This window comes from Lepus europaeus, chromosome 18 (genome assembly GCF_033115175.1).
Source record: "Lepus europaeus isolate LE1 chromosome 18, mLepTim1.pri, whole genome shotgun sequence".
NCBI lineage: Eukaryota > Metazoa > Chordata > Mammalia > Lagomorpha > Leporidae > Lepus > Lepus europaeus.
Window position 1 is genome coordinate 59883429 of NC_084844.1, and position 15977 is coordinate 59899405.

General features: G+C 39.2%; 1 protein-coding gene across 2 annotated transcripts in view; it reads left to right on the forward strand.

The window, feature by feature from the left end:
• The window catches only part of AKAP10 (A-kinase anchoring protein 10), an 85974-nt gene that overhangs the window by 2286 nt on the left and 67711 nt on the right, over window positions 1–15977 (forward strand). Inside the window, exons 2-3 of one of the 2 annotated variants that reach the window (XM_062215398.1) lie at window positions 4867–4914; window positions 14759–14941. In XM_062215398.1, the coding sequence (XP_062071382.1) occupies window positions 4867–4914; window positions 14759–14941 (231 nt within the window). The remainder of the gene's footprint in view (window positions 1–4866; window positions 4915–14758; window positions 14942–15977) is intronic. The other variant, XM_062215400.1, reaches the window with a different exon arrangement.

Consider the following 15977-nt stretch of genomic DNA (forward strand, 5'->3'; position numbering starts at 1 on the left):
CCAGCCCCTCATTTTTATGTTTAAAAAAAAGATGTTTCTAGATGCTTTTTGGAGATTTAGGTGTGTCAAAGGTGGAAGTTTTAAATACCACCTGTATGTTCATGATACCCAAATTTATATCTCCAGCTTGCATCCTCTCCCTTGAATTTAGATTGGTCTATCCAGCTGTTAGTCCAATTTATTAACTCCAACTTATTAACTCTGAAACCTGTTCATCAGGTTTTTGGCCTTTTGGTTAATTGCTCAGGCTACAGTTTTAGTATATCCTTGAAGTTCTCTTTCTTCCTACTCTGTATCTGATCCATCAGCAAATCTGTAAGGCCTACACCAGAATATGTCCACTTCTACCCACTTCTTACCACCCCCTTACCAAGTTAACACCTTGGATTAGGCAGTTACCTCTGTTTAGATTGAGTGGTTAAGGACGTCCTCCAAGGAGATGTCATTCAAGTCACAGAAGTCAAGAGGGAGCTGGTTTTATGAAGATTGAGGAAACAATGTAATTTTGCTATAACCTTCCATTTGGTTTCCTTCTATTCTTGATCCCTGTGATATGTTTTCAAAATGAATGCATAGAAACAGACCTAAGTATATGGAAACTTTATAAAAGTTTCTAGTCCTTTGAGAAAGGATGAACTAGGTGGTAAAGGATGTTGATTATCCATCTGGCAAAGGAAAAAAATTAAATTTCCTATCTCCTATCATACACATTAAGAGGTCAGAAAGGTTTTTCTTGAACAGACCAGATGTTTTTTGTCACACTCTCCTCTATCTTTGTAACTGTGAAAAGTATGTAAGAAAATGGGTATGGCTATATTACAATAAAACTTTATTTATAGAAAACTGATATTAGATTGAATTTGGCCCATGGGGTATAGTTTTTCAATCCCTGATAAAAAATAATTTCCAGTTACATAAGAACCCACAACATGAAAAAAAAAATTATATAGAAAATGCAGGGGCAGGGTGGGATTCTGATCTTGGGGCAGTGAGGAAATTTTTGAAAAAGCAGACTGGGAGGGGCTGGCATTGTGGTGCAGTAGGTTAAGCTGTTGCTTGCGATGCTGGCATCCCATATTGGAGTGCCAGTTTGAGTCCTGACTGTTCTTCTTCTGGCCCAGCTTCCTGCTAATGTGCCTGGGAAGGCAGTGGGAAATAACCCAAACACTTGGGCCCCTGAACCCAAGATAGTTTCTGGCTCAACTTGGCCCAGCCCTGGCTGTTGTGGCCATTTGGGGATTGAACCAGTGCATAGAAAGTCTTTTGTCTCTCTCTTCCCCACTTCCCTCTCCCATCTCTGTGTCTGTCTGTTCCTGTCTCTGATGCTCTGCCATTCAAATAAATAAACCTTTAAAACACAGGAACGTAGAACCCATATAACCTTAATTTGACTACATTAAAATAAAAGTGCAATAAAATATACCTAAGATATTTGTAACACAATGAAATATTAGTTTCTAGATTATAGTGTATGTGTGTGTGTATGTGTGTATATATATATATATATATATATATATATATATATAAGTTTCTGCAAGTAGAAAGTAAAACACAAAGAATGTGAAAAAGGACTTCATGAAAGAGGAAACCTAAATGTTTACTAAACATGGAAGAATGTTTAGGGGCTGGTGCTGTGGCACAGCGGGTTAAAACCCTGGCCAGAAGCGCCAACATCCCATATGGGCGCCGGTTCTAGGCCCGGCTGCTCCTCTTCCGATCCAGCTCTCTGCTATGGCTTGGGATAACAGTAGACAATGGCCCAAGTCCTTGGACCCCTGCACCCACGTGGGAGACCAGGAAGAAGCTCCTGGCTCCTGGCTTCGGATCCGCACAGCTCCAGCCATTGTGGCCATCTGGGGAGTGAATCAGCGGATGGAAGACCTCTGTTACTACCTCTCTCTGTAACTCTTTCAAAATAAACAAAATAAATCTTTAAAAAAAAAAAGTTTAACCTCAAAGGAAACAAGGTGGTGAATCTGAAATTTCAAATAGCATTTTTTTCAAAGATTTATTTATTTACTTGAAAGGCAGAGTTATAGAGAGGAGAGGTAGAAACAGAGATCTTCCATCTGCTGGTTCACTCTCCAGTAGGCCGCAATGGGTGGAGCTTAGCCAATCTGGAGCCAGGAGCCAGGAGCCAGGAGTTTCTTCCACTGCTTTCCCAGGCCATAGCAGAGAGCTGGATTGAAAGTGGAGCAGCTGGGACTGAAAGTGGCGCCCATATGGGGTGCCGGCACTGCAGGCAGTGGCTTTACCTGATATGCCATGGCACTGGCCCCTCAAATAACATTTTGAAACTACTAAACTGGCAAAAATTAAACATTCCAGAGATGAGATTATAAAGCTTGTCTATAGGAGTGTAAATTGACACAGTCACTTCCATTAAGAAGGTACACAATTTGTTACCTAATGATTCTATTTCCAGGGACTTATGCATATATGTATAGGAAGACTGAACTAGAATCAGATGAATAGGCCGGCGCTGCGGCTCACTAGGCTAATCCTCTGCCTTGTGGCGCCGGCACACCGGGTTCTAGTCCCGGTCGGGGCACTGATCTTGTCCCAGTTGCCCCTCTTCCAGGCCAGCTCTCTGCTGTGGCCAGGGAGTGCAGTGGAGGATGGCCCAAGTCCTTGGGCCCTGCACCCCATGGGAGACCAGGAGAAGCACCTGGCTCCTGCCTTCGGATCAGCGCAGTGCGCCGCCGCAGCGCGCTGGCCGTGGCAGCCATTGGAGGGTGAACCAACGGAAAAAGGAAGACCTTTCTCTCAGTCTCTCTCTCTCACTGTCCACTCTGCCTGTCAAAAAAAAAAAAAAAAAAAAAAAAAAAAGAATCAGATGAATGTTTGTAAGTGAAAATTAGGGAAGAAAGTAAATGCTCATTAATAGGAAGATGGATTAATAAAGGCATATTTAAAAAGGAATTAAGTAGCTAAAGTGAATAGAGCTAAATGAATAAACCAGAAGTGCATCAGTATAGACATCAAATTACTGAATGGAAGTCACGAGTATGTATAAAGTATCATTTGTGTAATTTTAAAGATGTGCAGATACCATGTTTTCATTTTTTATACATTCATAGTTTATGGTAAAAACAAAAGTGTACCAAGAAAACATGTTATTTAGGGATAGTATTTATCTGGCAAGGGAAGAAGAGCAGTGGAGTCAGATTCATAGGGACCTTGACTATATTTATAATAGGGGACAAAAAATGCTATCATTTGCTAGACTGTTGTGCATTTTTATGCTTGAAGTATTACATAGGAGATCTGATTGGTAGGACAATGGTTTAAGGCTAACAGAAGTGAACTGGGAAGGTAGAATCAGTTGGTCTTAAGTGGTTTGTGTTGAAGGCAAAATATTAAGGATGGCTCCCAGACGTTGGCCTGAGTAACTGATGATAGATTCAGAAGAAGATGAAGACTGAGGTAGGGACAGGATTGGGAAAAGATACATTCTGTTTTGGAGGAATGGAATTGAAGATGGGTATGGGTGACTGTATGAATTTGAGATTTAAAAAATTTAGAGTGGAGATACATGAGTAAATGTAGGAGACACAGCATACGTATGAAAGCTTTAAGAATGGGTCAGATCAGCCAGGAAATATCTATAGTGAACAATAAAAGAGGGGCCTGCCATTTTCCTGTGAAACCCAGCAAAGCATAGGTCAGGGAGGGGGTTAACAGAGGAGGGCTAGGGAACCAGGAAAGGGGAGTGCTGTGGAAGCTGAGACTGGGTAATGTTTTCAGCTGCAGTTGTTGGGCAGGCGCTGCTGACTGGCCGCAGGTGCTGTCAGCCTGCCACATTTCCATATTTTATCTTCACGATGCAGTGATCGGCTCCTGAGATGTTCTTTCTTCATTGGTTCCCGTTTGGCCTCCATGTAGACTTGAAGGGAAGGTGCTGTCTTCTGAAAAGACCGGAGAGGCGCATATTGCGCTTTCAAATAGCTGTTGATGAATGGACTTCAGGGAGCTACTCTGACATCTAGTTATTTCCTGTTTCTAGCCTTTCAACTTCTAATATTGAAAAGGGTTAAGTAGAGAGATGCGCATGCTGGGAGGTAGCTTATTTTGAAGAATCGGAGATTAAAGGAAGTTTAATGTTGAAAGAAACCAGAAAAGTAGAGGGTTAAAAATAGTCTTAGGTCAGATCCCATAACAGTGTTCACACTTGACTTAAGCTGGCTTGCACCTTCCTTCCTTGGATGTTATATTTTAGCTTATCTGCAGTAGAATCTTCGCTGTTTTGTATAATAGAGGAGGGTGTATGGTTATTTTAGAGACAAATTGTTAAGACTTGAGTGTTAGGAGTTTACAGTGTTTGTCTTTGATGCCACTGGGGACAGGGCTAAAGAAGAAATCAAGTGATATACAACTAAAAACTCTCTCTTCACTCTTTCTTTGCATCTAATGGTAATAGCCAGTGTAGTGGATAGCACATGATAATATTAATATTGATCCTAGATTTATTCCAAATCTACTATGCTAGTTACTGTTCTGTGCCCTATACAGATGTTTGGTTTTAGCTTTTTTAAAATTTTTTCTTTAATCAGTAACCCTCTAAAGTAGACCTAATTATATAAGGCAAGGAAATTAAGACCCGGAGAAGTAAATTATCTTTTCCAAGATTGCTTGGCTAATAAATAAGAAGCCAGAATTTGAACCCTTGTATTGTGACTACATTGTCTGCACTCCTGTTGTTTTTGAATGCCATTCAGAGGTCACTTCCTTAGAGAAACCTACCTCAGCGGACCTGCCCTCCTCTGATCTTTGAATACTCATCTGTTAGAATAAAACTTGTCTGGTTTTTACAGTGTATAAAATGCGTCTTTCAAAAGTTGGTCATAATGCTCCTTTATCTTCTAGTGAAAGGCAAAGAACAAGAGAAGACCTCAGATGTCAAGTCCATTAAAGGTGAGTTCAGTGGCATTCATTTTGTGTTGTGCATTTATGAGCTCTTTAATCCTGTTACCTTGTTCTTTCTTTCAGCATTAATCTTTTCTGCCTTATTTTGTGACTATGATCATGACTTATTTCCCTCTTTAACCTGTATGGTCTTTAACACTTAGCATGCCATGAACTTTAATTTCCTTTTCCAAAATTTATTTATTTGACAGGCAGAGTGACAGGGAGGGAGTGAGGGTGGAAGAGAGAGAGAGAGAAATTTTCTGTTCGTTGATTAACTTCCCAATCACCTGCAAGAGCCAAGGTTGGGCAGGCTGAACCGGAAACTCCCATCTTTGTCTCCTGTGAGGGTGGCCGGAACGCAGCTATTTGGGTGATCATCTGCTGCTGGCCAGGCGCCTCAGCAGGAAAGCTGGGTCTTCTAGAAACATGCAGTAGTCCAGACTCAAACTAGGCACTCCAATATGGGATGCAGGTGTCCCAAGCAGTGGCTTAACACACCTCACCATGCTTTCCCTGGATAATGAGATTTCTACCGAGCTTTTGTTGGCTGTACTGTTGGTAAGAGTGAGCTAAGTCCCTCCCCATCTATCCCACATTTGATTGTTTACTAAAAGTAATTAGTTGACTCTTTTTAATAAAAGACCAAGAATACCTGTAACTGAACAGTCTGGTAATGGACTGCCATTTAGCCAGAAGTGTAGATGCTCATGGTTTTCACTGCTTTATTACTTTGTATGGCCTTAATTTAAGATTATTCAGGGTACTTTGTTGGGCCCAATACATTGTCCTTATTTATAGGTTAGAACATTATTTTTTTAGATAGTAATCTCTGCTGTGTTTTTGAATGATTTAGTTATATCCACTGTACAGAGATTGGAATGGAAAAGTTATGGAAATTTTTTCTATGGTCATTATGTATACATATACATGTTATATATACATATATGTGTTATAAATGTAATTTATTATATAAAATCTACAGATAGCTGCTTACTAGATTTTTCTAATATTTTTTATTGTATAGCTAACACTTAGTATTTGCTGTTTATGTTCAATTTCCCAGAGACTAATTATAGCTTATTTGTTTATTTCTGATAATTTACAGCCAGCTGGGTTCCACATTAGTTCAGATTGTATCCTTTAAGCAAAATTTGCTTGACAGAGAAGGCTTAAAGCCCTTAGCAAGTAGAGTCTTGTAAAGTCTAGATCTGATTGTAGTGGAAGGAAGGAACTTTATCTCAGGCAGTCAGAATACCAGCTTCCACTCTGAACCTTGGCCACTGACAGTGTGACCTAGGTAAGTCAGGGAGCTTCCTTCAGCTTCTTCATTTGTAGAATAAGGACATTGGCCTAGCTAATCTAAATCTCGACTTACACTCTATGACAGTACATGATCTGTGCCTAATATTCACTGACTTAATCTTAGGCTAGTATACAAGCAGTTACAGGAAACAGTGCCTCAGAAAGATTACAGTTTGATTAGAAAGACAAACCTAGGCACAGAATAGTAGCAACTAAACTAATAATGGCTATCATTTACAGAACGCCTCTTGTTCTAGGCATTAGACAAAAATTATGGCTATAACAGTGAACAAAAAAGACTTGAACCCTGCCCTCATTGAACTTACAGATTGATAGGGGAAAGGAACATTAATCAAATAATTCCACAGAAGACCTGGATTAGTTATTAATTATGGAAAAAATTAAGAGGCAAAGTGGATAGAACTCTATGACTGATTCAAATACAAGGTGAGAAGGAGGAGATAAAGTTTGATGCCTACCTTTGTGGCTTGCCTAACAGAACCAGACAGGAAATTAGATGCTCAGTTTTGGTATGTTGGGTAGAAGGTACTTTTCAAAAACATTTTTAATAACAGTAATTATGCATATTTATGGGCTACAGTGTGATATTTCAATATGTATATACAGTGAATTTTGATCAAAACAGGGTAATCAGAATTTCCCCTTCTTTGATATTATTTTATGGTTGAAGGATTAGAGCTTCTGTTTGTTCCTACAACATATACTAGGTTATTGTGAACTATAATCACCCCACTATGCTGTGACTTTGACTCTGATTTGGTACCTATGTCCAACTCCCTCTATCACCCCTCCCAGTCTCTAGTAATCACTATTCTCTGTTCAGATTGAAGGTTTGTTTTGTTTTTTAGCTCCCATATTTGAGGATGTTTTTCTGGGTCTGGCTTATTTCACTAACAAGATAGCTTCTAGTTCCAAGCATTTTGCTGCAAAGACAAGATTTCATTCTTGTTAAAGGCTTTTTAATAGCTGAGTAGTATTCCATTATATACTTTATATAATTTTTTTTATTCATTCATCTGATGGACACTTTGGTTGATTCCATATCTTAGCTGTTGGGAACAATGCTGCGGTAACCATGGTAAAGCTGGTATCTCCTTGATATAATGACTGACATATTCTGAATATTAAACCTTTGCTTACAGATAAGTAGCTTACAGATATTTTATCTTATTCTGTTGGATGTATCTTCACTCTGTTATTTCCTTTGTTGTGCAGAAGCTTCTGAGTTTTATATAATCTCATTTGTCTAATTTTGCTTTTGTTGCCTGAAATTTTGGGGTGGTGTTCAAGAAATCATTTCCGGGGCCGGTGCTGTTGGCTCACTTGGTTAATCCTCCGCCTGTGGCTCCGGCATCCCATATGGGTGCCAAGTTCTAGTCCTAGTTGCTCCTCTTGCAGTCCAGCTCTCTGCTGTGGCCTGGGAGGGCAGTGGAGGATGGTCCAAGTGCTTGGGCCACTGCACCTGCATTGGAGACCAGGAAGAAGCACCTGGCTCCTGGCTTCGGATCGGCGCAGCGCCGGCCGTTGTGGCCATTAGGGGAGTGAACCAATGGAAGGAAGACCTTTCTTTTTTGTCTCTCTCTCTCACGGTCTATAACTGTACTTGTCAAATAAAAAAAAAAATCATTGCCTATACCAGTGTCTTTTTTTTTTTTTTTTTTTGAAAGATGTATTGTATTTATTTGAAAGACAGAGTTACAGAGAGAAGTAGAGACAGAGAGCGGTCTTCCTTCTGCTGGTTCACTCCCCAGATGGCTGCAACAACCAGAGCTGCGCCAATCCAGAGCCAGGAGCTTCTTCCAGGTCTCCCACATGGGTGCAGGGGCCCAAGGACTTGGGCCATCTTCCACTGCTTTCCCAGGCCATAGCAGAGAGCTGGATCGGAAGAGGAGCAGCCAGGACTAGAACTGGTGCCCATATGGAATGCCGGCACTTCAGGCCAGGGCTTTGACCCACCATGCCACAGCATCGCCCCCTATACCAGTGTCTTGAAATATTTTCCCCATGTTTCCTTCTAACAGTTTTCATAGTTTCAGGTCTTCCATGTAGATCATTGATCCATCTCGAGTTTATTTTTGCATATGGTAAGAGATAAGGATCTAATTTCATTGTTCTACATATGTAAATCTAGTTTTGCCAGCACCACTTATTGGAAAGACTCCTTTCTTTGTGTTCATGGCACCTTTGACAAAAATCAGTTGGCTGTATGTACATGGATTAATTTCTGGGTTCTCTATTCTGTTCCATTAATCTGTGTGTTGGTTTTTATGCCAGTAGTACGTTGCTGTTTTAATTGTCCTAGTTTTGTGATATGGTTTAAAATCAGGTATTATGATTCCTCTAGCTTTATCTTTTTGATTAGGTAGGATAGCTTCGGCTGTTCTGTGTCTTTTGTGGTTCCATATGAGTTTCAAATTTTTTTTCTATTTTTATAAAGAATGTCCTTGGTGTTTTTATACTGAACCTGTAGATTGCTTTCAGGTATGGATACTTTAATGGCGTTAATACATTGTCTTTTTTTGTATGTGTGTCCTCGATGATTTCTTTTATCAGCACTATATAATTTTCATTATAGATATCCTTAATGTCTTTGGTTGAATTATTCCTAAATATTTAACTTTTTAGTAGCTATTATGAATGGATTTTCTTTCTTTTTTTGAAAAAAGATTTATTTGTTTGTAAGGCAGACTGTGACAGAGGAAGAGAGCGAGATCTTCATTTGCTATTCACTCCCCAAATGTCTGCAACTAGAACTTCATCTGGGTCTCCCACATGGGTGGCAGGGGCCCGAGCACCTCCATCTTCTGTTGCTTTCACGGTGCATAAGCAGGGAGCCGGACTGGAAATGGAGCAGCCTAGACTTGAACATGTGCCCATATGAGTTGCCAGCATCGCAGGTGGCAGCTTAACATACCGCAACACTGGCTCTATACTGAATTGTTTTATTGGTTCTAACAGCTTTTTGGCAAAATGTTTATAGATTTTTCTGTGTGTAAAATCATGTTACCGGCCGGCGCCACGGCTCACTAGGCTAATCCTCTGCCTGCGGCGCCGGCACCCCGGGTTCTAGTCCCGGTCGGGGCACTGGATTCTGTCCCGGTTGCTCCTCTTCTAGTCCAGCTCTCTGCTGTGGCCCAGGAAGGCAGTGGAGGATGGCCCAAGTGCTTGGGCCCTGCACTCACAAGGGAGACCAGGAGGAAGCACCTGGCTCCTAGCTTCGGATTGGCGCAGTGCACCAGCCGTAGCGGCAATTTGAGGGGTGAACCAAGGGAAGGAAGACCTTTCTCTCTGTCTCTCTCACTGTCTATCAAAAAAAAAAAATCATGTTACCTACAACATGGATGTTTTGACTTCCATCTTTCCAATTTCAACGCTTTGTTTCTCTTCCCTGGTTGTTCTTGCTAATATTTCCAATATATGTTGAAAAAGAGTGGTGAAAGTAGACATTCTTATTTTGTTCTAGGTCTGATGAGAAATGCTTTCAGTTTTTCTTCATTCTGTAGGATACTCGCTGGGGGTTTATAATATATAGTCTTTATTTTTTGAGAATTTCCTTCTAAACTCAATTTGTTGATAATTTTTATTATGGGAGGGTATTGAATCTTATCAAATGCCTTTTCTGCTTCTATTAAAATGATCATAGTTGTTGATGTGATTTACTATGTTTATTGATCTGTAAATGTGGAATTGCTTTTACATCCTTAGAATGTATCCCACTTGATCATGATGTATGATCTTTTCGATGTAGTGTTGGATTCAGTTTGCTAATATTTCATTGAGAATTTTTGCATCTTTGTTCCTCAAGGATATTGGTCTGTGGTTTTCTTTTGGTGTTGTATCTTTGGTTTTGGTGTCAGAGTAATACTGGCCTCAGAAAGTTTGTCAGAATTTCATCCTTTTCAGTATTTTGGAATACCCTGAGAAGTATTGGAGTTAGTCCCTCTTTAAATGTTTTGTAGAATTCAATTGTAAAGCTGTCAAGTCCTAGACTTTTCTTTGATAGGATATGTTCAATCACTGCTTCAGTCTCATTATTTATTGGTCTGTTGAAAATTTCTATACTTATTGATTAATCTTGGTAGATTTTATGTATCCAGGAATTTATCCATTTTTCCAAGGTTTCCAGTTTATTACCATGTAGTCATTCATAGTAATTTTTTATCCTTTTGTATTTCCATGGTAACAGTTATAATGTCTCCTTGTTCATCTCTAATTTTATTTATTTGAGTTTTTGTTCTTTTTTCTCTTTGGATAAAGATTAGTCTATTTTGTTTATCTTTTTTTTTTTTTTTTGGACAGGCAGATTGGATAGAGAGAGACTGAGAGAAAGGTCTTCCTTTTGCCGTTGGTTCACCCTCCAATGGCCACCACGGCCGGCGTGCTGCGGCTGGCACACCGCGCTGATCCAAAGGCAGGAGCCAGGTGCTTATCCTGGTCTCCCACGGGGTGCAGGGCCCAAGCACTTGGGCCATCCTCCACTGCACTCCCGGGCCATAGCAGAGAGCTGGCCTGGAAGAGGGGCAACCGGGACAGAATCTGGTGCCCCAACAGGGACTAGAACCCGGTGTGCCAGTGCTGCTAGGCGGAGGATTAGCCTGTTGAGCCTCGGTGCCGGAGTTGTTTATTTTTTTTTAAAAACAACTCTTTGTTCTGTTGATCTTTTGTTATTTTCTAGTTTCAATTTCATTTATTTCTGTTCTGATCCTTATTAGTTTTTGTCTCCTGCTAATTTTGGGTTGGTTAGTTATTTTCTAGGTCCTTTAACTGCATTGTTAGATTGTTTTTTTGAACTCTATTTTTTTTTAGCAGTATGTCTATTTGGCTTATAATACATTTCAACTTTGATGTACCTTTGTTGATTTTCTGTCTAGATAATCTGTCTATTGATGACAGTGGGTTGTGAAGTTCTCCATTCTTACTGAATGAGTATTTATCCCTTTATATCTAATAATATTTAATATATTTGAGTGGTGTTATATTTAGGTCATGTATATTTATGATTATTATATCTTCTTGCTGAATTGATGCTCTTATCAATATATAGTGTCCTTTGTCTTTTTTATAGTTTTTGATTTAAAAATCTTTTCTGACATGAATATGGCTACTCTAGCTTGGTTTTTGGTTTTCATTTGTGTGGTGTATCTTTTTGATAGATAAGAACTAACTTTGGTCATTTTGTTAGTTGCTTTCTGCCTCTTATTTATCTTGTGTTTTGGTAGCTTTCTGTCATCATCAAGTTAGATTTTCTTCTCTTTGGGTTTTATAATCTGTTAGTGAATTTTGTACTGTCTTATGTTTCATGATGGTTGTTGTGATTCTTTATTTCTAATTTATGACTCCAACATTCTTGTAGGGCTGGTTTGGTGGTGGTGAATTTTCTGTTTTTGTTTGAGAAATTCTTTTTTGTTTTTAAATTTATTTATTCATTTGAAAGGTAGTGTTACAGAGAGATTAGTCTTCCATCTGCTGATTCTTTCCCCAAAAGGCTACAGTGGACAGGATGGGGCCATTCCAAAACCAGGAGCCTGGAACTCTCTTAAATTGAGGAAAATACCAGTCTTGCGGTATTGGTGTAAGAGATCAATGAAATAATGTCCAAAAAACAGTGCGTAGAGCAGCCAGCACAATGTGCTCTACTGTAGCTGTTTTTATCTAGTTTTAACAAAGCCTCCCCCTCAGTATTTGAATTATTCATATTAAGTGAAGTATTACAAGGAAGTCAGAGGAATTTGAAATCAGCAAATGTTTTCTGGAGTTTAGGAAAGCCTTCCTGGAAATGAAGAAGGATCAAATGGAATCCACACCAGCTCAGCTTAATTCTTTGCATATATTTTAGATCTTTAGACAAGTAAAACAAATTTTTCAGAAAAATTGAAATAAGGTTGGGGTGGTCACAAGACCAGAGAAGTGAATTGAGACAGAGAAAACAGGAAGCCATTGTAGGTTTTTGGCAAGATGCCAGTGTTGTAAGTGTGGTGTGTTTGTGAAAGTTTAGCCTGGAAGAGTTGTGTAGATTAGAGAGCTCATCAGTTTTCTGTAATGTAGCAAGACCTGTGCTGGAGATGTGGTGTTGAAAATAAATACAGGGGCCGTTGCTGTGGCATAGCAGTTAAAGCTGCCGCCTGCAGTGCCAGCATCCCATTTGGGTGCCGGTTCAAGTCCTGGCTGCTCCACTTCTGATCCTGCTCTTTGCTATGGCCTGAAAAAGCAATAGAAGATGGCCCAAGTTCTTTTGCCCCTGCACCCACGTGGGAGACCTAGAAGAAGCTCCTGGCTCCTGGCTTCAGATCGGCATAGCTCCAGCCATTGTGGCATCTGGGGAGTGAACCAGCGGATGGAAGACCTCTTTTTCTCTCTCTCTGCCTCTGCCTCTCTGTAATTCTGCCTTTCAAACAAACAAATAAATCTTAAAAATAAATACATACATACATAAGAAGATATTTAAATATCTTGGCCTAGCTAATATATATTTTTTTAAAATATTTATTTATTTATTTGAAAGAGTTACAGAGAGGCAGAGGCAGAGAGGTCCTCCATCCACTGGTTCACTCCCCAGATGGCCACAATGACTGAACTAGCTAATATTTTTTAATATCTTGAAGGAAGAATCAACAGATAGCAGCAAGTAAAGAGATAACAATGAAAAAGAATGGGGCCAGATTTTGAGCTTTGGAAACTGTTGGATTGAGCAGAGAGAGAAATTGAGAAGGAAAGTTAGTTTAGGAGAAGATATGATTAAGTTGGTATTTAGACACATTAGGTTGAGACTGTAAAGTTAAACTGAAAATGCCTAGTAGTAAATAGTGATACCAGATCAAAGAACAGGTGTGAGCTAGTGTTCGGGAGTTTTCCAGTGGCGTCCTCTAGAAGCTGTTGCCAAGAAGGTCCACACTGAGGGCGTGACTGAAACTCTCTTGGAATCAGCCGGAGTTACCATGGTTTTATCTATTTTACAGGCATAACAAGGTCTGTGTTTTATTAAATTTATTTTAGGAGAAAGGAAAGGAGCTTACACCTTTTAAAAAAAGTTCAGATACTATCGCTGTAGTATAATTGAAGGTTTGAAAATAAGAGTGATTTCTAGCAGAAAGAATCGAAGAGATAGCCTTGGAAAACAGAGGGCCAAGGAGGGAGGCCATGTCTTCCCAGAGGGAGTGAACAGCTAGGAGAGTGTAGTACCGTGGAGACCAAAGATAGACCGTCAGGAAGGAGCAGGTCATCATGAGTTACTCCTTCTTACAGAGCAGTTAAGAGAGGGGGAAAAAAGATTTGCACAACTTGGTTCATCACATTTGGTATTACCACATACATCTAATTAAGAAACAGTCTCATCATTCCTATAGAACTTTATTTGTAACTTACTGCCTATATAGGAAAATCAATTATTAACAAACTTGCTGAAATGATTTTGATCCCTTCAGTCTATCATGACAATACAAATAAATCAAAGCTATTTTATAAAGTTGAACAAATTGTTTGAAGGCATTCATTCTCCATTCCATAATTCCCACAATTCATGTTTGATTGATCAGTTTAGATACCTGGAAAACAGGTACAAATATTCACGTTCTTATTTGCTTTGTCCTGCAGCCACATCTCAAAGAGCCAGAAATCGAATTACAGTATTTTGTGTTTTTTATAGGAAAGATTACTAAGTATTAACTCGGATTTTACATCTGGAAACGGTTTGCTGAGATAGGGAGCACTTACTAGTAGATAGAAGTCTGGTTATCTAAGAATATTTATGTTGAGTGCTGGTAGACACACATTTAGACACCTGACAATATTTATCTTGTGTAGTAAAATGTTGAGTGACCTATATAGTTTCTGTACTTCTTGCTATAGCAATGCATTAAGCCAACAAATTTTTAAAATCTTTAATAAGAGTTGTTGATATTAGTGTAGAATAAATAGGATAAGTAGAATTTTAATTCAGCTGTAACAACAAGTTCATAGGATAACTTTGATAGTATTGTAATACTGAGTTATCTCCTGTTAACACATTGGTAGCTAACTTTATTCTGAAGTCTGAAGGACAATATTACTTCTTCAGACTCCAAAAGAAAATATATATTGTGAGAGTACATTACCTTTAAGTGGCTTGAACTTTAACCATTAATGTATTTTGTTAGAATAATCTTATTACTCATGATTTTCTAGTCCCACCAAGCCAAGCCTTTATTCTGCATTTTTAGCTTTGCTTCTGAAACAAGCAAGGACCAAGGAATTGGAAGAAGTCTATATTTCAGAACACTTCCTAGCTTTGGTGCTTTCATTCTCAGTAACAATTCTCAAAGAAAGCTCTGTTTAACTTTCATTTCTGACACAATATTTTTAGAGTTATAAATAATACTGAAATGTTTCTTACCAATTTTCTGTTGTGTAAGTTATCTTTTTTTATTCTTGTTGGGTGTACCAACTTGAGAAGTATTACAAAATTTAGTTTTTAAAGTTCTCTTAAAACTTTCTTAAGAGTTTTGGACCATTAATTGTGTTTAATTTTTAACAATTTTTTGAAAAATTATAGCTTCAATATCCGTACATTCCCCACAAAAAAGCACTAAGAATCATGCCTTGCTGGAGGCTGCAGGACCAAGCCATGTTGCCATCAATGCCATTTCTGCCAACATGGACTCCTTTTCCAGTAGCAGGACAGCAACACTCAAGAAGCAGCCAAGCCACATGGAGGCTGCTCATTTTGGAGATCTGGGTAAGTAACTTTTTGCTAACTTCCTTTTTAAAAAAAATAAAATATTTATTCATTTGAAAAACAGTGTTGCAGAGAAAGGGGGTAAAACAGAGAAAGAGATGTCTTCTATCTGCTGGTTTACTCCCCAAAGGGCTGCAATAGCCAGGGCTGGGCCATACCAGAGCCAGGAGCCAAGCATTCCACCCACGTCTCCTACGTGGGTGACAGGGACCCAGGCACTTGGGCCATCTTCTGCTGCTTCCCCAGACACATTAGCAGGAAGCCGGTTCTGAAATGGGGTAGCCAGGACTCAGACCAGCACTCTGATATGAGGTGCAAGCATCACAAGTGGCAGCTTACCCTTGTGCCTCAAGGCTGCCTGCCACCTGTTGTTAATTTCTAATAGGAGGAAGATCTTGAGTACAGTATATGAAACTCCTGTTATAGGAGAGTGAGCTACATAATTGGAAGGGGCTTTGAAAAAATGGATTTAAACTAAAATCACAGCACCAAGTATAATGGATGTTTCTATGTTCTCCTGTATATACATAAAACATGTCCAGTAGCAAAATGAACAATTTCTAAATAAATATATTTAACTGTTTAATATAAATATATGAAATGATATTTCATTTGGCTAGTGTTCACTGAAATGCAATTTAAAATAATGAGTTACTCCTTGACACATTAACATACTTAAAGTTTGCCAAGGCTTTGCTGTTTGTTCCTAAGTGCTTCTCCAAAAAGATTTTGCCAGTGTGTGGGAGTGTTGCTATTTCCCTTGTTAGTATTTGTTATTAAATTAAATTTTTTTCCATGGGGTGGGCATTTGGTCTAGCACTTAAGATGCTGGTTATGTTGTCTAGATCCCACATTGGGGTCCCTGGGTTCAATTCCCAGCTCTAGCTCCTGATTCTAGCTTCCTACTAATGCAGATCCTGAGAGAAAGAGGCGATGGCTCCATTAGTTGGGTTCCTGGCTCCTAGCTTCAACCCCTTGGCTGTTACAAACACTTTTTTTGACAGGCAGAGTTAGTGAAAGAGAGAGAGACAGAGAG